The 26,030-nt window shown below is 49.5% G+C and overlaps 1 protein-coding gene across 2 annotated transcripts in view; it reads left to right on the top strand.

The window, feature by feature from the left end:
- The window catches only part of LOC139233042 (cornifelin homolog), a 92,114-nt gene that overhangs the window by 4,238 nt on the left and 61,846 nt on the right, over positions 1–26,030 (top strand). The window contains exon 1 of one of the 2 annotated variants that reach the window (XM_070863561.1): positions 10,659–10,845. The exons of the other annotated variant lie outside the window; for it this stretch is intronic. Within the exon in view, the coding sequence (XP_070719662.1) occupies positions 10,785–10,845 (61 nt within the window). The 5' untranslated portion in view covers positions 10,659–10,784. Of the gene's footprint in view, positions 1–10,658; positions 10,846–26,030 lie in introns of those variants that run through there. 2 annotated transcript variants of the gene reach the window in all.

Raw genomic sequence — 26,030 nt, 5'->3', positions numbered from 1 at the left:
CATGCTGGTGTTATACCCATATCTCATAATATCACACCCACTCTAATCCCAATCCCTTTAATATCCCACCCAGTCTAATCCCACTCTCCCCCTCACTCCCCCCTTTAATACCCCACCCAGTCTAATCCCACTCTCCACCTCACTCCCCCCTTTAATATCCCACCCAGTCTAATCCCACTCTCCCCCTCACTTCCCCCTTTAATACCCTACCCAGTCTAATCCCACTTTCCCCCTCACTCCCCCCTTTAATACCCGACCCAGTCTAATCCCACTCTCCCCCTCACTCCCCCCTTTAATATCCCATCCAGTCCAATCCCACTCTCCCCTCACTCCCCACTCTGAGATGAGGAGAAACTTCTTCACTCAGAGAGTGGTGAACCTGTGGAATTCTCCACCTCAGAAAGTTGTTGAGGCCAGTTCATTAGATATATTCAAAAGGGAGTTAGATGTGGCCCTTACGGCCAAAGGGATCAAGGGGTATGGAGAGAAAGCAGGAAAGGGGTACTGAGGTGAATGATCAGCCATGATATTGAATGGTGGTGCAGGCTCGAAGGGCCGAATGGCCTACTCCTGCACCTATTTTCTATGTTTCTATGTTTATAAATACCATGTCATTCTGTGTAATTACTGAGAGGGAGATTGTTTGTTAGGCAGGGGTATTAAGGGTTACGGAACCTTAAGGCGTGTAGATGGAGCTATCATTCAGATCAGCCACGATGGAATTGATTGGCGGGACAGGCTCGAGGGGCTGAATAGCCTCCTCCTGTTCCTGTGTTCCCTCACTTCTCACAGCCCTGGCACTGGGGGCTTCGCAGGCACCGTCTCCGTGTGTCCAAGAGCTAGAATCTCCACTTCTGAACTTAGCGCCCAAAAATAGGCGTTATTTCTGGCATGGGCATTAAAAAAGGGTTTTCAGATCGCCGGCTTCTCACCCATTCTCAAAACACCTAGTTTACGTTTTAGAAAATGGGCAATACCGCGAGCGATATCAAATGGACAGTAGCGTTAAATTTTTCTGACCTTCTGCTGTAAAGTGTGGCCGTTCTGAGCAACGGCATGGCAATGCTCGATTCCCGCGATTCAGGAGGTCAAGGGTCACCATGACATGTGCAGAAGAGGAGACAGAGCGAGAGGGAGCTCAGAGGCACTGAAAGCGTGTGTGGCTGTGGGGTGTGCTTGTCTGGCTGTTGTGGGAGGCACGACGGAGATTCACCAGCAGCAAAAAGCCCACTAAGCACCAAGAACATAGTCGGCACCGAGTTTTTGTCCAACAAATAAGATATATAGGCAACTCTCGAATATCTGCACACAGATCCAACGAGAAACCATTGTAACGGGATTTAAAATTTCGGCTCGGGAAGACATCGGGTTTTAAATTTAGAATGTTAATCGCTCTAACGGAGGAATCGTTTACCCGGCATAGCCCAATCTCTGAAGGACCCGGATAATCGAGAGTTGCCTGTAACATGGAAGGGATGGAGGAGGCCCTGGGGCTGGTAGCCAGGAACACTGGTGACAGAGGGCTCCCAGTGGTCCCCGAGCACGACACTGCACCCCAAGGTGACACACCCCCATTGCCAACCACACACGAGAGCGGCACTGCACCCCAAGGTGACACACCCCCATTGCCAACCACACACGAGCGGCACTGCACCCCAAGGTGACACACCCCCATTGCCAACCACACACGAGCGCGGCACTGCACCCCAAGGTGACACACCCCCATTGCCAACCACACACGAGAGCGGCACTGCACCCCAAGGTGACACACCCCCATTGCCAACCACACACGAGCGCGGCACTGCACCCCAAGGTGACACACCCCCATTGCCAACCACACATGAGAGCGGCACTGCACCCCAAGGTGACACACTCCCATTGCCAACCACACGAGAGCCAGCAGCAACATCCAGCTTCTGGCTCGGAGCACGTTCCCACCTCGGGACCGTCCTCTCCCGTATCCATACACGCAGTGCCTCGGCCGTCTTCTACCCTCCCTCCCCCAATGAAGCATCGCCCGAGGAGCATCCCTCGGCCATGGGCCAGGCGGCTTGGAGTCAGGAGGGGAAGGGGTAGAGGTGGGGAGGAGAAGCGGGGGGAGGGGGGGCGGAGGAAGGGTTGGTTTGTACAGAAATATTGATGATTTCTGACAATTGTTCGGTTTAAATGCTTTTTATTTAACAAAACCTTGCAGCACATTGGCTCAGATAGCTGCACCATTACACGCTGGTGATTCCTTAATATCAAAGGGTATAATTACACTTAACTTCAATCAACGTAAACTTTAACTGTCACCAAGGTGATGCCCACCATTATGTATGACCTGCACACCCAGCAGTGTGTCATCCTTGTAACTAACACCAACGTTCTTTCAGGCAAAGCGCTTATTGATGAGCTCCTGATGTAAGGCTCTTGCAGCTATCATGCCACCATGGGCCCTTTCATGCGGTCTACAGAGCGGGGGCATGGCTTCAACATCAGCCTGATTGTGTGGACCAATGTCAGCGTCCGCCTCCTCGGCCTCCTCTTCCTCTCTCTGGTAAGGTGGACTGTCAGACTCATCAGGCAATTCTTGTCTGCTCCTGATAGGCAAGTTGTGTAGCATGGAGCACACCACCATGAATTGAGCTACCTGCTCAGGGTGGTATTGGAGCTCGCCTCCAGAGTGATCCAGGCATCTGAAGCACTGCTTCAGCACGCCAATGTTTTTCTCCACGATATTGCGAGTTGCTCTGTGGCTCTCATTGTATCGCCTCTCGGCCTCAGTGTGGGTGTCATGCAGGGGGGTCATCAGCCAGGTGGCGAGGCCATATCCTTTGTCACTAAGCATCCAGCATTGACCTTGTGGGTAATTGTTAAACAAGTCAAATACAGTGCTCTCACACAGGATGTGAGCATCATGGATGCTGCCCAGAAATTGAGCATTCACTGCCAGTATAATTTGCTGGTGGCCGACAGCCAGCTGGACATTCAGGGAGTGGAATCCCTTGCAGTTCCTGAAAACCTCAGCATCCTCAAAAGGTGCCCGCATCGCGATGTGCGTACAGTCTATTGCTCCCTGCACCTTGGGGAAGTTTGCAATTCTGTAGAAACCTACAGCCCTCTCACTCTGAGCCTCCCTGGTCATAGGGAAGCTGATCAAGTCCCTCCTGTGTGCATACAGTGTTTCAGTGACCTGTCTAATGCAGCGATGTGTGGCATGCTGAGACAGACCGCAAATGTCACCAGCTGGGGCCTGAAAAGAACCCGAGGCACAGAACGACAGTGCCGTGGTGACTTTGACCTCGACGGACAGTGCAGTACTCATGGTGCTGGCAGGCTGCAGATCTCCCCTTATCAGCTGGCATACCTCAGTGATAACCTCTTTGTGGAAGCGCAGTCTCCGAAGGCAGGTGGTGTTAGGCGAGGTAAGAATACTTCTCCTTGTACTTGCGGGGGGTGTAACGTCTGGTCCTCCTCATCAGTCTGTCATGTCTTACATTGGGCACATAATGCAGTGGAGCGTTCCTTCGGTGATGTTGAGTCTGCTGCATGTATTTGGTCACCAAGAGAGGGTGAGAAAGGACAGGTCCCATTGCAGTAGCTCTCTGTTTTCCACCGATTGGTCACAAACAAGGAATGTCCCGATGAACACACCTCTTCAATTCCAATCGGTCACAGTGTGGTCAAGATGTTTTTAGAGATGTTCACATTAACTCCAACAACCTGCAGAGCACATCCGAACTCCGCCGAGGTTGAAGCACAGCGGCCTTTTAAAGGACGCAACGTGTGATCTACAACATGGCGTCCATAACGCTGTGATTCGTTCTGGTTAGTTCCACTTTTTGTGGGCAGTTTTTTAAGCGAGCGATATTGTGGGCGAAATGTGTGCGAGGTGGTGAAACTGACAATGGGCGATCACCATGGCCGCTAGTTTGGGTAAATATGCTCTTTACGACAAAAAACAGTCACCGGGCGTTAATAGTGAATCTCGGCGTTAATTCCGTGCAGAAAGTAACACTGGCCGATATTATGGCCGTTGAATTTGCCCATTCTGCTGATTACACCCAAAAGAAATGGGCGGGGGGTAATATTTTTTCGCGGCATTAAGCACCTGGGGAAAGTAACGCTCGGCGATAAGTTTTCCAAAAATGCCCGTCAGTTTCCATTTTGTGCCAAAGTGGGCGATATATGGGCGTTATAAGTCATTTCAGCGGTAAAATGGGCGTTAAGTCGGCATTAAGCAGGCGAAAAAAGTGAAGGTTCTAGCCACAAGAGTTTAGAAGAATGAGAGGTGATCTGATTGAAACATATAAAATTCTTCCGGGGATTGACAGTGTAGATGTTGAGAAGCTATTTCTCCGGCTGGGGAGTCTAGAACTGGTGGATCTTGAATATACTCAAAGACTGAGCCTCCACAGCCCTGTGGGGTAGAGAATTCCAACTATTCACCACGCTCAGTGAAGAAATTCCTCCTCGTTTCAGTGCTAAATTGCCGACCTCTTATCCTGAGATTATGGGGGCGAGAATTGGGTGTCTTAAAGAAAAGAAATACCTCCACCCTTTAATATCCTACCCAGTCGAATCCCACTCTCCCCCTCCCCACACCCTTTAATATCCCACCCAGTCTAATCCCACTCTCCCCCTCACTCCCCACACCCTTTAATATCCCACCCAGTCTAATCCCACTCTCCCCCTCACTCCCCACACCCTTTAATATCCCACCCAATCTAATTCCACTCTCCCCCTCACTCCCCACACCCTTTAATATCCCACCCAGTCTAATTCCACTCTCCCCCTCTCCCCACACACCCTTTAATATCCCACCCAGTCTAATTCCACTCTCCCCCTCTCTCCCCACACCCTTTAATATCCCACCCAGTCTAATCCCACTCTCCCCCTCACTCCCCACACCCTTTAATATCCCACCCAGTCTAATCCCACTCTCCCCCTCTCCCCACACACCCTTTAATATCCCACCCAGTCTAATCCCACTCTCCCCCTCACTCCCCACACCCTTTAATATCCCACCCAGTCTAATCCCACTCTCCTACTCTCTCCACATATAATTATAAATTAATTCCATGCAATTATTGAGCCTTCCAACAAGCTGCATCGAATTACATAGAATTACTTAGAATTATATCGAATTACATTGAATTACATGGAATTTGCAGCTCAGTCACCCGCCAATCAAACAGATCGTGGCTGATCTGTATTCTAGCTACCCGGTACCCTTAATACCCCGCCTAACAAAAATATCATCCCACCTCAGTTTTTGAATTTTCAATTGCCCCCCCAGCCCCGACACCATTTTTGGGAGAGTCCCAGATTCCCACGACCCATTGGGTGAAGAAGTGCTTCCTGCCATCGCCCCGAGCACCCTGGCTCTAATTCTAAGCTTATGAGCCCTTACAAACTTACAAAATGTTTCAAGCAGAGAATGTGGCCATTGGGCCCGAGGGGTCGGTGCCGGGGTTAATGTTCTACAACCCCCTCCTCTCGCCCCTCTCCATTGCACCCTATCACCCCATCCTTCTATTCCTTTCCCCCTCATGTGTTTATCCAGCTTCCCCGTAAATGCCTCGATACTATTCGCCTCAACCACTCCCTGTGGGAGCGAGTCCCAAATTCTCACCACCCCCTGGGTAAAGAAGGTTTGTGTGGAGCTGAACCAACAGCAGAGAGCAGTCGGGCTGAAGGGCCTGAGCCTGTGCTGTAAATACCGTGTCATTCTGTGTAATTAATGAGAGCGAGAGATTGTTTGTTAGGCAGGGGTATTAAGGGTTACAGAACCTTAAGGCATGTAGATGGAGCTAGCGTTCAGATTAACCACGATGGAATTGATTGGTGGGATAGGCTCGAGGGGCTGAATAGCCTCCTCCTGTTCCTGTGTTCCCTCACTTCCCGCAGCCCCAGCACTGGGGGCTTTGCTCCATGGGCCTTCTCACGCACCGTCTCCGTGTGTCCAAGGGGTTCGAAGAATGAGAGGTGACCTGATTGAAACATATAAAATTCTTCCGGGGATTGACAGTGTAGATGTTGAGAAGCTATTTCTCCGGCTGGGGAGTCTAGAACTGGTGGATCTTGAATATACTCAAAGACTGAGCCTCCACAGCCCTGTGGGGTGGAGAATTCCAACTATTCACCACGCTCAGTGAAGAAATTCCTCCTCGTCTCAGTGCTAAATTGCTGACCTCTTATTCTGAGACTGTGGGGCGAAATTGGGTGCCTTAAATAAAAGAAAGACTTGCATTTATATAGCGCCTTTCATGACCACCGAATGTCTCAAAGCGATTTGCAGCCAATTAAGTACTTTTTGGAGTGTAGCCACTGTTGTAATGTAGGGAACGCTGCAACCAATTTGTGCACAGCAAGCTCCCACACACAGCAATCTGACAATGACCAGATAATCTGTTTTTGTTATGTTGTTTGAGGGATAAATATTGGTCCCGGGACACTGGGGAGAACTCCCCTGCTCTTCTTCAAAATAGTGGCCACGGGATCTTTTATGTCCAATTGAGAGAGCAGACAGGGCCTAGGTTTAATATCCAAAAGAAGGCACCTCCGACAGTGCGGGGCTTCCTCAGTACTGCCCCTCCGATAGTGCGGCGCTCCCTCAGTACTGCCCCTCCGATAGTGCGGCGCTCCCTCAGCACTGCCCCTCTGACAGTGCGGTGCTCCCTCAGTACTGCCCCTCCAACAGTGCGGCGCTCCCTCAGCACTGCCCCTCCGACAGTGCGGTGCTCCCTCAGTACTGCCCCTCCGACAGTGCGGCGCTCCCTCAGCACTGCCCCTCCGACAGTGCGGCGCTCCCTCAGCACTGCCCCTCCGACAGTGCGGCGCTCCCTCAGTACTGCCACTGGAAGTGTCGGCCTGGATTTACATGTTCAAGTCTCTGGAGTGGGACTTGAACCCACAACCTTTTGATTTAGAGGCGAGGGTGCTACCCAATGAGCCACAGTTGACAGAGCCCTTGGCAGGGTGCGGGGGGGGGGGTGCGTGGGGAAAGCTAACGGGGTACAAATGGATTTGCAACCAGGCGTGGCACTGACCAGCTCCCGCCTTATTAATTTTTTGAAAAGTTTGAAATTGTTAGCTTTGCGCTTTCAAAACTTTTCAAACTTATAAAAGTTAGCTCCCTGAATCGGGCGATTGTAAATTTCTCCCACTATGCCTCCTAGTTCCAGACAAGGCCGGAAAATGTTGGACAGAGGGGGCGGAATTTTCAGAAGTGGAAGAGTTTTTCAAATTAATATCTGTTTATCTCTGCCCGCCTGCTTACTGTGTGCCAAAATAGAAAAGCAGAGTATTTTTAAATGGTGAGAGATTGGGAAATGTTGGTGTTCAGAGGGACCTGGTGTCCTTGTACACCAATCACTGAAAGTTAACCTGCAGGTACAGCAAGTGATTAAAGCAAATGGTATGTTGGCCTTTATTACAGGAGGATTTGTGTATAAGAGTAAAGACATCTTACTGCAATTATACAGGGCCCTGGGGAGACCACACCTGGAGTATTGTGTACAGTGTCGGTCTCCTTACCTAAGGAAGGATATACTTACCATAGAGGGAGTGCAGCGAAGGTTCACCAGACTGATTCCTGGGATGGGGGGTTGCCCTATGAGGAGAGATTGAGTAGACTAGGCCGATATTCTCTAGAGTTTAGAAGAATGAGGTGATCTCATTGAAAGATACAAAATTCTTACAGGGCTTGACAGGGTAGATGCAGGGAGGGTGTTTCCCCCGGGCTGGGGAGTCTAGAACCAGGGGTCACAGTCTCAGGATAAGGGGTCGGCCATTTAGGACTGAGATGAGGAGGAATTTCTTCACTCAGGGTGGTGAATCTTTGGAATTCTCTGCCCCAGAGGGCTGTGGAGGCTCAGTCGTTGAGTATATTCAAGGCTGAGATCGCTAGATTTTTGGAGTCTAGGGGAATCGAGGGATGTGGGGATCGGGCGGGAAAGTGGAGTTGAGGTCGAAGATCAGCCTTGATCTCATTGAATTGCGGAGCAGACCCGAGGGGCCGAACAGCCGACTCATGCTCCTAATTCTTATGTTCTTATGAATTAGGAGTCCTTCTAACGGGTTGCACAGTTATTGGGTCACTTTCCTGTATTTCAGGGAATGCGGTTCGACTAATTTACGGTGCACAACAAGGCAGTACAGAGAGAGCCCTTTGGAAAAAAATCATGATTTTTCAGCGAGGAATTGCAAGATCGTGAGTCGGGTGATGTTTCATTTAAAAAAAATCTGGTGTCTGGTGATTAAATCATGAGAGTTGGCATTACTGAGGGTGGAGGGTGTAATGTACGCCCCTGTGAGGAGGCCTTATATTTTTCTTCCTACATTTATTTGGTGGGCCTGGGGCAGGGGCCACAAGGTTAATCCGCCCCTGGTGATGATGTTCACAGGTTTGTAGAGCTGTTGCGTGTGGAGGGGAGCGGGCAGGTTGGAAGGCCTCCTCGTAGGACTGCTCCTGGGCCTGGCCAAGGGGGCCATCAGCCGGTCCAGGCAGCGGGCGGTCGAGGGGGTCGTTCAGCCCGACTGCCTGCCTCTCTTCTGCGGTTACATCCGAGTCAGGGTGTCCCTGGAGATGGAGCACGCGGTGTCCACCGGTACGCTCGCGGCCTTCCACGAGAGGTGGGCGCCGGAGGGACTGGAGTGCATCATCACCCCCGGCACTCATATTTTAATTTGATTTTATAGTCCAAAGTTTAATTTGTTTAAATTGTCAGTTTTAGTGCTCTCCACCTTTAACCAGGGGGCACTTGATTTAATGATTTAATTGTTCACAACAAAATAGTTGTGGAGCTGTTGAGTTGGGAGTGGCTTAACCAGTCACGTGATGTTCACAAGACTCAATAAAACTCCAGCCAGTTGGGTTCAGGGGATCCACGATGGGGCAGGTGGTTATGAGCTCTGGTGAATGAACTGGTAATGTGTCATGTGATTGTTAAACCTTTGCTAATAAACCAATTCGTTCTTAATAGCAACATGTTGCTGTGAATTCTTCAGCAAAGAACCCATGAAGCAAATACATTACAGAGGGCAGGAGAGATTAAATGACAAAAGGGATGATGGGCAAGTCAAAAGCTGTGATAACGGGGCAAGTAAAGAAGCAAAAGATGGATCTAGAGCAGGGTATCCGGCCCACCCGGTCATCCTATCCGGCCCGCTGGACAGGACTGAAATAGAACGCGATCCGGAACTCGAGCTGTACATTTGTCTATCCACTGTCACTTCTCGTGGGTCAGAGACAGACCCGAACTGCAGCCAAGGAAAAACATAGGAATACTTCATTCAAATTAATAAGTCTCAAACGCGATTCTCCCTGGGCCAATCTTAAAAGGATCAGTTCTGTGTTTCTGTGCCTCAATGGTGGGCACAATTACCCAGAATGCACTGCCTACTGGAATATGCCCTATCTATGGAGTCATGGCTGTTCATCTCCAGACCTCTTTTACCGCAGGCAGTGACCGGCGTTGTAGCTTTCTTGTCCCCCAGAGGACGATGGCAGGGTACTTTTCATCTGGCACCAATTGGGACGGCTTTAGCAATCTTTGCAGAGGGGCATAAGGATGACGGAGGTGGGGAATTGATGAAGACACCGGCTCTACAGAGAGTACGGAGCTGTTTCACGGCACAGTTTTACAGAGACCAGAAGATACCACCACATTTTCAACTTTTATCATTGTGATCGCACTGGAGAGGGTACAGGGGAGATTGACCAGGATGTTGCCCGGACTGGAGAGTTTTAGCGATGGGGAAAGATTTGTCTTTGGAACAGAGGAGGCTGAGGGGAGACCTGATTGAGGTGTATAAAATTATGAGGGGCCTGGATAGAGTGGATAGGAAGGACCTGTCTCCCTTGGCAGAGGGGTCAACAACCAGGGGGCACAGATTTAAAGTAATTGGGGGAGGTTTAGAGGGGATTTGAGGGGAAATTTCTTCACCCAGAGGGTGGTGGGGGTCTGGAACTCACGGCCTGAAAGGGTGGTAGGCGCAGAAACCCTCATCACATTTAAAAAGTACCTGGATGTGCACCTGAAGTGCTGTAACCTACAGGGCTACGGACCGAGAGCTGGAAAGTGGGATTAGGCTGGGTAGCTCCTTGTCGGCCGGCACGGACACGATGGGCCGAATGGCCTCCTTCCGTGCTGTAAATTTCTCTGATTCTATGATTCATTTCTAAGCAGTCTCGAAGACATGTTGTGGATGTTGATGTAGCATCTGATTATTATCTGAATTTATGTTTATGTGGTGTCTATGTTCCTGCAATGTCCCCTTTAATTTTTTATCGCGCACGGCCCCTTGGAATTTTCTGCATGGCTGACCATTAAACAGCTGTGCATGCGCTGTATCCCTTCCATGCGATTGGTGCGCGCCACGTGCCTTAGGGGGAGAATGGTGGGCGGCCCGCAACTGCTCACCAAGACTGGTTAAGTGGCCCGCCCAGCCCAAATAATTGCCCACCCCTGCTCAAGAGAGAGTGTGTAGTTCGGAACAGCATCCGCTGTCTGAAGGAACACAGTGGTTGGGATCTGAGGTTATTCAAATCAAAAGCAAAAGACTGCGGGTGCTGGAGGTCTGGAAGTCAAACCGGTCTGTGCCCTTTGCACCGGTCATCAACTGAAAACTCGCTTTCACAGCTACATCTCTTTCCTCAGCAATTGCTTCCGGCTCGGACTTATTCCGCGTGGATTCCAGCTAGACTCCATCCTGTTTTGGATACGCCCGTGACTCCCGATCTCTCCGAGATATTCAGCCATCCTCGGACCGACCTCGGAGATCCACACTGCTTCGCCATGCACGCTGTCGACCTCTCTCGTCCTCAGCATCGACTCACTCTCCTTCAAAGCAGTCCTGGTTTGCACTTCCATTTCATCCTTCGCTTCACCCGTTGCTTTAACAGAAAACTTTTTTTCCCCTTCCTTTCAGGTGTCAAACTCCAACAACTCTTGGGCACCACCCCTCTGGAACATTCTTCCCCTACACTTCCCTCTGATCCCTCCTTCCAATCCCACCCTCTGCCGTGTTTCCACTCTGCCCTCTGACCTTCTCCTCTCTGACCCCAAACGATCAGTCCTCAGCAAAGGCCTGAGCTCCATCCCCTTACGTCCCACCTCAATGAATGTCGAGCTTGGCACGATGCTGAGCACTTTTTCTGCCGCCTTTGCCTCCGTGCCCATTTCTTCGGCCAGGAGTCTTCCCCCGCACAGCTGACCCTTTCTCCCGTGTCCAGAATTCTCGCTCTACCAGGACCCCTCCCTCTGGCCTCTTACCCTCTCTAGACCTCTTCATTGCAAACTGCCGACGGGACATCAGCCGTCTCAATTTCTCTGCTCCCCTCACTCACTCCAACCACCCTCCGTCTGAACTTGCAGCACTCCGCTCGCTCAGATCCAACCCCAACCTTGCCATCAAACCTGTTGACCAGGGTGGCACTGTTGTTGTTTGGTGAACCGACCTCTACTTGCAGAGGCTGATCGCCAATCCTCTGACACATCCTCCGACCTCCCCCAGACCTAAAGGCACGCAGCATTCGAAATAAAGTCAATGAGTTGACGGCACAAATCATTACAAATGGGTATGATTTGGTGGCCATTACAGAAACGTGGTTGCAGGGTGGCCAAGACTGGGAATTAAACATACAGGAGTATCTGACAATTCGGAAAGATAGACAAGAAGGGAAAGGAGGTGGGGTAGCTCTGTTAATAAAGGATGATATCAGGGCAGTTGTGAGAGACGATATTGGCTCTAATGAACAAAATGTTGAATCATTGTGGGTGGAGATTAGAGATAGTAAGGGGAAAAAGTCACTGGTGGGCGTAGTTTATAGGCCCCCAAATAATAACTTCACGGTGGGGCGGGCAATAATCAAGGGAATAATGGAGGCATGTGAAAAAGGAACGGCAGTCGTCATGGGGGATTTTAACCTCCATATCGATTGGTCAAATCAAATCGCACGGGATAGCCTGGAGGAGGAATTCATAGAATGCATACGGGATTGTTTCTTAGAACAGTATGTAACAGAACCTACAAGGGAGCAAGCCATCTTAGATCTGGTCCTGTGTAATGAGACAGGAAAAATAAACGATCTCCAAGTAAAAGATCCTCTCGGAATGAGTGATCACAGTATGGTTGAATTTGTAATACAGATTGACGATGAGGAAGTTGTGTCAGAAACGAGCATACTATGCTTAAACAAAGGGGACTACAGTGGGATGAGGGCAGAGTTGGCTAAAGTAGACTGGAAACAAGGACTAAACGGTGGCACAATTGAGGAACAGTGGAGGACTTTTAAGGAGCTCTTTCATAGTGCGCAACAAAAATATATTCCAGTGAAAAAGAAGGGTGGCAAGAGAAGGGATAACCAGCCGTGGATAACCAAGGAAATAAAGGAAAGTATCAAATCAAAGACCAATGCATATAAGGTGGCCAAGGTTAGTGGGAAACTAGAGGATTGGGAAAATTTTAAGCAACAGCAAAGAATGACTAAAAAAGCAATAAAGACAGGGAAGATAGATTACGAAGGTAAACTTGCGCAAAACATAAAAACAGATAGTAAAAGCTTTTACAGATATATAAAATGGAAAAGAGTGACTAAAGTAAATGTTAGAAGATGAAAAGGGGGATTTAATAATGGGAAATGTGGAAATGGCTGAGACCTTAAACAATTATTTTGCTTCGGTCTTCACAGTGGAAGACACAAAAACCATGCCAAAATTTGCAGGCCACAGGAATGTGGGAAGGGAGGACCTTGAGACAATCACTATCACTAGGGGGGTAGTGCTGGACAGGCTAATGGGACTCAAGGTAGACAAGTCCCCTGGTCCTGATGAAATGCATCCCAGGGTATTAGAAGAGATGGCGGAAGTTATAGCAGATGCATTCGTTATAATCTACCAAAATTCTCTGGACTCTGGGGAGGTACCAGCGGATTGGAAAGCAGCTAATGTAACGCCCCTGTTTAGAAAAGGGGGCAGGCAAAAGGCAGGTAACTATAGGCCGGTTAGTTTAACATCTGTAGTGGGGAAAATGCTTGAAACTATCATTAAGGAAGAAATAGCGGGACATCTAGACAGGAATAGTGCAATCAAGCAGACGCAGCATGGATTCATGAAGGGGAAATCATGTTTAACTAACTTACTGGAATTCTTTGAGGATATAACGAGCATGGTGGATAGAGGTGTACCGATGGATCTGGTGTATTTAGATTTCCAAAAGGCATTCGATAAGGTGCCACACAAAAGGTTACTGCAGAAGATAAAGGTACGCGGAGTCAGAGGAAATGTATTAGCATGGATAGAGAATTGGTTGGCGAACAGAAAGCAGAGAGTTGGGATAAATGGGTCCTTTTCGGGTTGGAATTCAGTGGTTAGTGGTGTGCCACAGGGATCGGTGCTGGGACAACAACTGTTTACAATATACATAGATGACCTAGAAGAGGGGACAGAGTGTAGTGCAACAAAATTTGCAGATAACACAAAGATTAGTGGGAAAGCGGGTTGTGTAGAGTACTCAGAGAGGCTGCAAGGAGATTTGGATAGGTTAAGTGAATGGGCGAAGGTTTGGCAGATGGAATACAATGTCGGAAAGTGTGAGGTCATCCACCTTGGGAAAAAAAACAGTAAAAGGGAATATTATTTGAATGGGGAGAAATTACAACATGCTGTGGTGCAGAGGGACCTGGGGGTCCTTGTGCATGAATCCCAAAAAGTTAGTTTGCAGGTGCAGCAGGTAATCGGGAAGGCGAATGGAATGTTGGCCTTCATTGCGAGAGGGATGGAGTACAAAAGCAGGGAGGTCCTGCTGCAACTGTATAGGGTATTGGTGAGGCCGCACCTGGAATACTATGTGCAGTTTTGGTCACCTTACTTAAGGAAGGATATACTAGCTTTGGAAGGGGTACAGAGACGATTCACTAGACTGATTCCGCAGATGAGGGGGTTACCTTATGATGATAGATTGAGTAGACTGGGTCTTTACTCGTGGGAGTTCAGAAGGATGAGGGGTGATCTTATAGAAACATTTAAAATAATGAAAGGGATAGACAAGATAGAGGCAGAGAGGTTGTTTCCATTGGTCAGGGAGACTAGAATTAGGGGGCACAGCCTCAAAATACGGGGGAGCCAATTTAAAACCGAGTTGAGAAGGAATTTCTTCTCCCAGAGGGTTGTGAATCTGTGGAATTCTCTGCCCAAGGAAGCAGTTGAGGCTAGCTCATTGAATGTATTCAAATCACAGATAGATAGATTTTTAACCAATAAGGGAATTAAGGGTTACGGGGAGCGGGCGGGTAAGTGGAGCTGAGTCCACGGCCAGATCAGCCATGATCTTGTTGAATGGCGGAGCAGGCTCGAGGGGCTAGATGGCCTACTCCTGTTCCTAATTCTTATGTTCTTATGTTTCTTATGACCCCACCACTGAACATCAAGCCATCATTTCCCTGTCTGTCGCTGACCTCATCTCCTCTGGAGAGCTTCCCTCCACAGCCACCAATCTCACAGTTCCCCAACCCTGCACAGTGTTCTTCTACCTCCTTCCCAAGACCCACAAACAGGACTGCCCTGGTACATCCACCGTTTCAGCCTGTTCTTGCCCCATGGAACTGATTTCTTCTTCTTAAAATCAGTGTGGAATATCGAAAGAGACACTTCGTTGGCTCTTGGCTGTCTAACGCCTCCCTTAGTGGCCAGAGGGGGTCGCTAATGGGAGGGTCAGAGGTTACCGACCGGGAGCATGGCGTTCAGCGCCCAGATCAAAAATTCATTACCAGCTCACCGGGGGCGCAAACTGTTAGCGCCTGGCTGCTGTCGATCGCTCCTCCGATTCCTGGTGCAATGCTCACGCTTGCGTCCTGGTCGGCAAATTCAGTGTGGTTGCCTCATTTAGTGCCCACCACGAACAACGTCTGGGAGAACAGTCAGTGCAGGTTTGCAGAGTCGTTAACTGGCGGCAACTTAAAGGGACGAAGAAACGCTTCCCTCGGAGGTCACATTAAGTGCAAGGTTTACACACAGCACGGTGTGAGTCTCACTCACAGTCAGTGCAAGGTTTACACACAGCACGGTGTGAGTCTCAGTCACAGTCAGTGCAAGGTTTACAAACAGCACGGTGTGAGTCTCAGTCACAGTCAGTGCAAGGTTTACACACAGCACGGTGTGAGTCTCAGTCACAGTCAGTGCAAGGTTTACACACAGCATGGTGTGAGTCTCAGTCACAGTCAGTGCAAGGTTTACACACAGCACGGTGTGAGTCAGCCACAGTCAGTGCAAGGTTTACACACAGCACGGTGTGAGTCTCAGTCACAGTCAGTGCAAGGTTTACACACAGCACAGTGTGAGTCTCAGTCACAGTCAGTGCAAGGTTTACACACAGCACGGTGTGAGTCTCAGTCACAGTCAGTGCAAGGTTTACACACAGCACGGTGTGAGTCTCAGTCACAGTCAGTGCAAGGTTTACACACAGCACGGTGTGAGTCTCAGTCACAGTCAGTGCAAGGTTTACACACAGCACGGTGTGAGTCTCAGTCACAGTCAGTGCAAGGTTTACACACAGCACGGTGTGAGTCTCAGTCACAATCAGTGCAAGGTTTACACACAGCACGGTGTGAGTCTCAGACACAGGCAGTGCAAGGTTTACACACAGCATGGTGTGAGTCTCAGTCACAGTCAGTGCAAGGTTTGCACACAGCACTGTGTGTGAGTCTCAGTCACAGTCAGTGCAAGGTTTACACACAGCACGGTGTGAGTCTCAGTCACAGTCATTGCAAGGTTTACACACAGCACGGTGTAAGTCTCAGTCACAGTCAGTGCAAGGTTTACACACAGCACGGTGTGAGTCTCAGTCACAGTCAGTGCAAGGTTTACACACAGCACGGTGTGAGTCTCAGTCACAGTCAGTGCAAGGTTTACACACAGCACGGTGTGAGTCAGTCACAGTCAGTGCAAGGTTTACAGACCATGGTGTGAGTCTCAGTCACAGTCTGTGCAAGGTTTACACACAGCACGGTGTGAGTCTCTGTCACAGTCAGTGCAAGGTTTACACACAGCACGGTGTGAGTCTCAGTCACAGTCAGTGCAAGGTTTACACACAGCACGGTGTGAGTCTCAGTCACAGTCAGTGCAAGGTTTACACACAGCACGGTGTGAGTCTCAGTCACAGTCAGTGCAAGGTTTACACATAGCACGGTGTGAGTCTTAGTCACAGTCAGTGCAAGGTTTGCACACAGCACGGTGTGAGTCTCAGTCACAGTCAGTGCAAGGTTTAAACACAGCACAGTGTGTGTCTCAGTCACAGTCAGTGCAAGGTTTATACACAGCACGGTGTGAGTCTCAGTCACAGTCAGTGCAAGGTTTACACACTGCATGGTGTGAGTCTCAGTCACAGTCAGTGCAAGGTTTACACACAGCATCGTGTGAGTCTCAGTCACAGTCAGTGCAAGGTTTACACACAGCACGGTGTGAGTCAGTCACAGGCAGTGCAAGGTTTACACACAGCATGGTGTGAGTCAGTCACAGGCAGTGCAAGGTTTACACACAGCACGGTGTGTGAGTCTCAGTCACAGTCAGTGCAAGGTTTACACACAGCACGGTGCGTGAGTCTCAGTCACAGTCAGTGCAAGGTTTACACACAGCATGGTGTGAGTCTCAGTCACAGTCAGTGCAAGGTTTAAACACAGCACAGTGTGTGTCTCAGTCACAGTCAGTGCAAGGTTTACATACAGCACGGTGTGAGTCAGTCACAGGCAGTGCAAGGTTTACACACAGCATGGTGTGAGTCAGTCACAGGCAGTGCAAGGTTTACACACAGCATGGTGTGTGTCAGTCACAGTCAGTGCAAGGTTTACACACAGCACGGTGTGAGTCAGTCACAGTCAGTGCAAGGTTTACACACAGCATGGTGTGAGACTCAGTCACAGGCAGTGCAAGGTTTACACACAGCATGCTGTGAGACTCAGTCACAGGCAGTGCAAGGTTTACACACAGCATGGTGTGAGACTCAGTCACAGGCAGTGCAAGGTTTACAAACAGCATGGTGTGAGACTCAGTCACAGGCAGTGCAAGGTTTACACACAGCATGGTGTGAGACTCAGTCACAGGCAGTGCAAGGTTTACAAACAGCATGGTGTGAGACTCAGTCACAGGCAGTGCAAGGTTTACACACAGCATGGTGTGTGTCAGTCACAGGCAGTGCAAGGTTTACACACAGCATGGTGTGAGTTTCAGTCACAGTCAGTGCAAGGTTTACACAGCACGGTGTGAGTCAGTCACAGGCAGTGCAAGGTTTACACACAGCATGGTGTGAGTCTCAGTCACAGTCAGTGCAAGGTTTACACACAGCACGGTGTGTGTCTCAGTCACAGTCAGTGCAAGGTTTACACACAGCACGGTGTGAGTCAGTCACAGTCAGTGCAAGGTTTACATACCATGGTGTGAGTCTCAGTCACAGTCAGGTCAAGGTTTACACACAGCACGGTGTGAGTCTCATTCACAGTCAGTGCAAGGTTTACACACAGCACGGTGTGAGTCTCAGTCACAGTCAGTGCAAGGTTTACACACAGCACGGTGTGAGTCTCAGTCACAGTCAGTGCAAGGTTTACACATAGCACGGTGTGAGTCTCAGTCACAGTCAGTGCAAGGTTTGCACACAGCACGGTGTGAGTCTCAGTCACAGTCAGTGTAAGGTTTACACACAGCACGGTGTGAGTCTCAGTCACAGCCAGTGCAAGGTTTACACACAGCACGGTGTGAGTCAGTCACAGGCAGTGCAAGGTTTACACACAACATGGTGTGAGTCTCAGTCACATTCAGTGCAAGGTTTAAACACAGCACGGTGTGTGTCTCAGTCACAGTCAGTGCAAGGTTTACACACAGCACGATGTGAGTCTCAGTCACAGGCAGTGCAAGGTTTACACACAGCACGGTGTGAGTCAGTCACAGGCAGTGCAAGGTTTACACACAGCATGGTGTGAGTCTCAGTCACTGTCAGTGCAAGGTGTAAACAGCACGGTGTGTGTCTCAGTCACAGTCAGTGCAAGGTTTACACACAGCACGGTGTGAGTCAGTCACAGACAGTGCAAGGTTTACACACAGCATGGTGTGAGTCAGTCACAGGCAGTGCAAGGTTTACACACAGCATGGTGCGTGTCAGTCACAGGCAGTGCAAGGTTTACACACAGCACGGTGTGAGTCAGTCACAGGCAGTGCAAGGTTTACACACAGCATGGTGTGAGTCTCAGTCACAGTCAGTGCAAGGTTTACACACAGCACGGTGTGAGTCTCAGTCACAGTCAGTGCAAGGTTTACACACAGCACGGTGTGAGTCTCAGTCACCGTCAGTGCAAGGTTTACACACAGCACGGTGTGAGTCTCAGTCACAGTCAGTGCAAGGTTTACACACAGCACGGTGTGAGTCTCAGTCACAGTCAGTGCAAGGTTTACACACAGCACGGTGTGAGTCTCAGTCACAGTCAGTGCAAGGTTTACACACAGCACGGTGTGAGTCTCAGTCACAGTCAGTGCAAGGTTTACACACAGCACGGTGTGTGAGTCTCAGTCACAGTCAGTGCAAGGTTTACACACAGCACGGTGTGAGTCTCAGTCACAGTCAGTGCTAGGTTTACACACAGCACGGTGTGAGTCAGTCACAGTCAGTGCAAGGTTTACACACAGCACGGTGTGTGAGTCTCAGTCACAGTCAGTGCAAGGTTTACACACAGCACGGTGTGAGTCTCAGTCACAGTCAGTGCAATGTTTAAACACAGCATGGTGTGTGTCTCAGTCACAGTCAGTGCAAGGTTTACACACAGCACGGTGTGAGTCTCAGTCACAGTCAGTGCAAGGTTTACACACAGCACGGTGTGAGTCAGTCACAGGCAGTGCAAGGTTTACACACAGCATGGTGTGAGTCAGTCACAGGCAGTGCAAGGTTGACACACAGCACGGTGTGAGTCAGTCACAGGCAGTGCAAGGTTTACACACAGCATGGTGTGAGTCAGTCACAGGCAGTGCAAGGTTTACACACAGCATGGTGTGAGTCAGTCACAGGCAGTGCAAGGTTTACACACAGCATGGTGTGAGTCTCAGTCACAGTCAGTGCAAGGTTTACACACAGCATGGTGTGAATCAGTCACAGGCAGTGCAAGGGGTACACACAGCACGGTGTGAGTCAGTCACAGGCAGTGCAAGGTTTACACACAGCATGGTGTGAGTCAGTCACAGGCAGTGCAAGGTTTACACACAGCATGGTGTGAGTTTCAGTCACAGTCAGTGCAAGGTTTACACAGCACGGTGTGAGTCAGTCACAGGCAGTGCAAGGTTTACACACAGCATGGTGTGAGTCTCAGTCACAGTCAGTGCAAGGTTTACACACAGCACGGTGTGAGTCAGTCACAGTCAGTGCAAGGTTTACATACCATGGTGTGAGTCTCATTCACAGTCAGTGCAAGGTTTACACACAGCACGGTGTGAGTCTCAGTCACAGTCAGTGCAAGGTTTACACACAGCACGGTGTGAGTCTCAGTCACAGTCAGTGCAAGGTTTACACATAGCACGGTGTGAGTCTCAGTCACAGTCAGTGCAAGGTTTGCACACAGCACGGTGTGAGTCTCAGTCACAGTCAGTGTAAGGTTTACACACAGCACGGTGTGAGTCTCAGTCACAGGCAGTGCAAGGTTTACACACAACATGGTGTGAGTCTCAGTCACATTCAGTGCAAGGTTTAAACACAGCACGGTGTGTGTCTCAGTCACAGTCAGTGCAAGATTTACACACAGCACGATGTGAGTCTCAGTCACAGGCAGTGCAAGGTTTACACACAGCACGGTGTGAGTCAGTCACAGGCAGTGCAAGGTTTACACACAGCATGGTGTGAGTCAGTCACAGGCAGTGCAAGGTTTACACACAGCATGGTGTGAGTCAGTCACAGGCAGTGCAAGGTTTACACACAGCATGGTGTGAGTCTCAGTCACAGTCAGTGCAAGGTTTAAACAGCACGGTGTGTGTCTCAGTCACAGTCAGTGCAAGGTTTACACACAGCACGGTGTGAGTCAGTCACAGACAGTGCAAGGTTTACACACAGCATGGTGTGAGTCAGTCACAGGCAGTGCAAGGTTTACACACAGCACGATGTGAGTCAGTCACAGGCAGTGCAAGGTTTACACACAGCACGGTGTGAGTCAGTCACAGGCAGTGCAAGGTTTACACACAGCACGGTGTGAGTCTCAGTCACAGTCAGTGCAAGGTTTACACACAGCACGGTGTGTGAGTCTCAGTCACAGTCAGTGCAAGGTTTACACACAGCACGGTGTGAGTCTCAGTCACAGTCAGTGCTAGGTTTACACACAGCACGGTGTGAGTCAGTCACAGTCAGTGCAAGGTTTACACACATCACGGTGTGTGAGTCTCAGTCACAGTCAGTGCAAGGTTTACACACAGCACGGTGTGAGTCTCAGTCACAGTCAGTGCAATGTTTAAACACAGCATGGTATGTGTCTCAGTCACAGTTAGTGCAAGGTTTACACACAGCACGGTGTGAGTCTCAGTCACAGTCAGTGCAAGGTTTACACACAGCACGGTGTGAGTCAGTCACAGGCAGTGCAAGGTTGACACACAGCACGGTGTGAGTCAGTCACAGGCAGTGCAAGGTTTACACACAGCATGGTGTGAGTCAGTCACAGGCAGTGCAAGGTTTACACACAGCATGGTGTGAGTCAATCACAGGCAGTGCAAGGTTTACACACAGCATGGTGTGAGTCAGTCACAGGCAGTGCAAGGTTTACACACATCACGGTGTGTGAGTCTCAGTCACAGTCAGTGCAAGGTTTACACACAGCACGGTGTGACTCTCAGTCACAGTCAGTTCAAGGTTTACACACTGCACGGTGTGAGTCTCAGTCGCAGGCAGTGCAAGGTTTACACACAGCACGGTGTGAGTCAGTCACAGTCAGTGCAAGGTTTACACACATCACGGTGTGTGAGTCTCAGTCACAGTCAGTGCAAGGTTTACACACAGCACGGTGTGACTCTCAGTCACAGTCAGTTCAAGGTTTACACACTGCACGGTGTGAGTCTCAGTCGCAGGCAGTGCAAGGTTTACACACCAGCACGTTGTGAGTCTCAGTCACAGGCAGTGCAAGGTTTACACACCAGCACGGTGTGAGTCTCAGTCACAGTCAGTTCAAGGTTTACACACAGCACGGTGTGACTCTCAGTCACAGTCAGTTCAAGGTTTACACACTGCACGGTGTGAGTCTCAGTCGCAGGCAGTGCAAGGTTTACACACCAGCACGTTGTGAGTCTCAGTCACAGGCAGTGCAAGGTTTACACACCAGCACGGTGTGAGTCTCAGTCACAGTCAGTTCAAGGTTTACACACAGCACGGTGTGAGTCTCAGTCACAGTCAGTGCAAGGTTTACACAGCACGGTGTGAGTCAGTCACAGGCAGTGCAAGGTTTACACACAGCATGGTGTGAGTCAATCACAGGCAGTGCAAGGTTTACACACAGCATGGTGTGAGTCAGTCACAGGCAGTGCAAGGTTTACACACAGCATGGTGTGAGTCTCAGTCACAGTCAGTGCAAGGTTTAAACAAAGCACGGTGTGTGTCTCAGTCACAGTCAGTGCAAGGTTTACACACAGCACGGTGTGAGTCAGTCACAGGCAGTGCAAGGTTTACACACAGCACGGTGTGAGTCAGTCACAGGCAGTGCAAGGTTTACACACAGCACGGTGTGAGTCTCAGTCACAGTCAGTGCAAGGTTTACACACAGCATGGTGTGAATCAGTCACAGTCAGTGCAAGGTTTACACACAGCACGGTGTGAGTCAGTCACAGGCAGTGCAAGGTTTACACACAGCATGGTGTGTCTCAGTCACAGTCAGTGCAAGGTTTACATACAGCACGGTGTGAGTCAGTCACAGGCAGTGCAAGGTTTACACACAGCATGGTGTGAGTCAGTCACAGGCAGTGCAAGGTTTACACACAGCATGGTGTGAGTCAGTCACAGGCAGTGCAAGGTTTACACACAGCACGGTGTGAGACTCAGTCACAGGCAGTGCAAGGTTTACACACAGCATGGTGTGAGTCAGTCACAGGCAGTGCAAGGTTTACACACAGCACGGTGTGAGTCTCAGTCACAGTCAGTGTAAGGTTTACACACAGCACGTTGTGAGTCTCAGTCACAGTCAGTGCAAGGTTGACACACAGCACGGTGTGAGTCTCAGTCACAGTCAGTGCAAGGTTTACACACAGCACGGTGTGAGTCTCAGTCACAGTCAGTGCAAGGTTTACACACAGCACGGTGTGAGTCTCAGTCACAGTCAGTGCAAGGTTTACACACAGCACGGTGTGAGTCTCAGTCACAGTCAGTGCAAGGTTTGCACACAGCATGGTGTGAGTCAGTCACAGGCAGTGCAAAGTTTACACACAGCATGGTGTGAGTCTCAGTCACAGTCAGTGCAAGGTTTACACACAGCACGGTGTGAGTCTCAGTCACAGTCAGTGCAAGGTTTACACACAGCACGGTGTGAGTCTCAGTCACAGTCAGTGCAAGGTTTACACACAGCACGGTGTGAGTCTCAGTCACAGTCAGTGCAAGGTTTACACACAGCACGGTGTGTGTCTCAGTCACAGTCAGTGCAAGGTTTACACACAGCACCGTGTGTGAGTCTCAGTCACAGTCAGTGCAAGGTTTACACAGCACGGTGTGAGTCTCAGTCACAGTCAGTGCAAGGTTTATACACAGCACGGTGTGAGTCTCAGTCACAGTCAGTGCAAGGTTTACACACAGCACGGTGTGTGTCTCAGTCACAGTCAGTGCAAGGTTTACACACAGCACAGTGTGAGTCTCAGTCACAGTCAGTGCAAGGTTTACACACAGCACGGTGTGAGTCTCAGTCACAGTCAGTGCAAGGTTTACACACAGCACGGTGTGTGAGTCTCAGTCACAGTCAGTGCAAGGTTTACACACAGCACGGTGTGTGAGTCTCAGTCACAGTCAGTGCAAGGTTTGCACACAGCACTGTGTGTGAGTCTCAGTCACAGTCAGTGAAAGGTTTACATACAGCACGGTGTGTGAGTCTCAGTCACAGTCAGTGAAAGGTTTACACACAGCACGGTGTGTGAGTCTCAGTCACAGTCAGTGCAAGGTTTACACACAGCACGGTGTGAGTCTCAGTCACAGTCTGTGCAAGGTTTACACACAGCACGGTGTGAGTCTCAGTCACAGTCAGTGCAAGGTTTACACACAGCACGGTGTGTGAATCCCTGAGATTGCAGTGGCAGACAGACATAACAGTGCGTGTTGAGAAAATGCATTTTGGAAAACTTTAATGGGTTACTCTGCTGCACCTTTAATACTCGACTTTTCCCGCAGTCTGAATCGGGAGTGCTACACATGCGCAGTGACCCAGCTAAATTTAACGCTGGCATTTTTGTTATGGCCCCCTCGCCCCTGCCCCCAGCTCTGGTGTGCAATGGCCGATTCAGCGCCCCCTGTCAGCTCCTCGATTCTGACGAATTTCTGCACGGGAGGCACAAACCTTTTCAAGGCGCTAAAATTACCGCTCTGCCTGGATTAATGCCCCGACTGAGGCAAGATCAAATCCCTCCCCCCCCAGGGTGCTGTTCCTCGAGTTTGCGTTGAGCTCTGTTGGAACAGCTGAGGAGCAAGGAGAGGTCAGAGTGAGAGTGTGGCGGGGAATTAAAGTGACAGGCGGACGGAAGCTCGGCGGGATCACGCTTGCCGACTGAACGGAGGTGTTCCACAAAGCGGTCACCCAATCTGGGATAGGTCTCCCCGCAATGTAGAGGAGACCACGTCGTGAGAACACACTAAATAGTTGTTTCTCCCGGAAGCAATATTACGACAGGTGAAAAGAAAGAAAGGCTTGGATTTATATAGCGCCTTTCACGTCCACCGGACGTCTCAAAGTGCTTTACAACCAATGAAGTACTTTTGGAGTGTAGTCAAACACGGCAGCCAATTGACACATAAACAAGCTCCCATAATCTGTTGTTTTGTTATGTTGATTGAGGGTTAAATATTGGAAAGGACAGCTTTCAGTGCTGTTACATGCCGTTTTCCATAATAACTCTGTCCAACTCTCATTGTGATTGTTTGCACTCAACTGAGCAAAGAAGGAAAATATCAGATGAAAACAAAGCAAAGAGAGAGCATGAAAGAATGTTGGCAAGTGGAATCAAGGAAAACCCAAAGATGTTTTAAGAGCAAGAGGATAACTAGAGAAAGAGTGAGGCCTATTAGAGACCATAAAGGAAATCTGTGTGTGGAGACAGAAGACATGGGTGTGATTCTTAATGGATACCGTGCATCTGTTTTCACAGGAGAGGGGAGATGCAGACTTAGCAATAAGGGAGGAGGACTGAAATATTAGACGAGATGAACATAGTGAGAGAGGCAGTAAAAAGGGGTTTAGCAGCTCCGAAAGTGGATAAATCCCCAGGCCCAGATGAAATGTATCCCAGGCTGTGAAGAGAAGCAAAAGAGGAAATAGCAGAGGCTCTGAATATTATTTTCCAATCCTCTCTGGCTACAGGTGTGGTGCCAGAGGACTGGAGAACTGCTAATGTATTTTTGTTTAAAAAGAGAGAAAGGGATCGACCGAGTAATTACAGGCCAGTCAGCCTAACCTCGGTGGTGGGAAAATTATTGGAAAAAATCCTGAGGGACAGGATAAATCTTCATTTGGAAAGACACGGATTAATCGAGGACAGTCAGCATGGATTGGACAAGGGAAGGGTGCCTGACTAACTTGATTGCATTTTTTGAGGAGGTAACCAGGAGGGATGATGAGGGCAGTGCGTACGATGTAGTATATATGGATTTTAGCAAGGCTTTTGATAAGGTCCCACATGGCAGACTGGTCATGAAAGTGGTGAACCTGTGGAATTCTCTACCACAGAAAGTTGTTGAGGCCAATTCACTAAATATATTCAAAAAGGAGTTAGATGAAGTCCTTACCACTAGGGGAATCAAGGGGTATGGTGAGAAAGCAGGAATGGGGTACTGAAGTTGCATGTTCAGCCATGAACTCATTGAATGACGGTGCAGGCTAGAAGGGCCAAATGGCCTACTCCTGCACCTATTTTCTATGTTTCTATGTTTCTATGTAAAAGCCCATGGGATCCAGGGCAAAGTGGCAAGTTGGATCCACAATTGTCTCAGAGGCAGGAAGCAAAGGGTAATGGCTGATGGGTGTTTGTGTGACTGGAAGGATGTTTCCAATGGGGTTCCACAGGGCTCAGTGCTGGGTCCCTTGCTTTTTGTGGTGTATATCAATGACTTGGACTTAAATGTTGGGGGTATGATTAAGAAGTTTGCAGATGACACTACAACAGGCTGTGTGGTTGATAATGAAGAAGAAAGCTGTAGACTGCAGGAAGATATCGATGAACTGGTCAGGTGGGCAGAACAGTGGCAAATGGAATTCAATCCGGAGAATGTGAGGTAATGCATCTGGGGAGGTCTAACAAGGAAAGGGAATACACATTAAATGGTAGGACACTGAGAAGTGTAGAGGAACAAAGGAACCTTGGAGTGCAGGTCCACAGATCTCTGAAGGTAACAGGCCAGGGAGATATTCCATGAGAAGGCATAAGGAATACTTGCCTTTATTAGTCGAGTCATGGACTACACGAGCAGGGAGGTTATGCTTGAACTGTATAAAACACTGGTTAGGTCACAGCTGGAGTACTGCGTGCAGGTCTGGTCACCACATTACAGGAAGGATGTGATTGCACTGGAGAGGGTGCAGAGGAGGTTTACCAGGATGTTGCCGGGTCTGGAGAATTTTGGCTATGAGGAAAGATTGGATAGGCTGGGGTTGTTTTCTTTGGAGACCTGATTGAGGTGTATAAAATGATGAGGGGCCTGGAGAGAGTGGATAGGACGGACCTGTTTCCCTTGACACAGGGGGGTCAACAACCAGGGGGCAGAGATTTAAAGTAATTGGGGGGAGGTTTAGAGGGGATTTGAGGGGAAATGTCTTCACCCAGAGGGTGGTGGGGGTCTGGAACTCACTGCCT

Source organism: Pristiophorus japonicus, chromosome 20, assembly GCF_044704955.1.
Source record: "Pristiophorus japonicus isolate sPriJap1 chromosome 20, sPriJap1.hap1, whole genome shotgun sequence".
In the NCBI taxonomy this organism is placed as follows: Eukaryota; Metazoa; Chordata; class Chondrichthyes; family Pristiophoridae; genus Pristiophorus; species Pristiophorus japonicus.
This window is presented reverse-complemented; position numbering and strand designations above follow the sequence as displayed.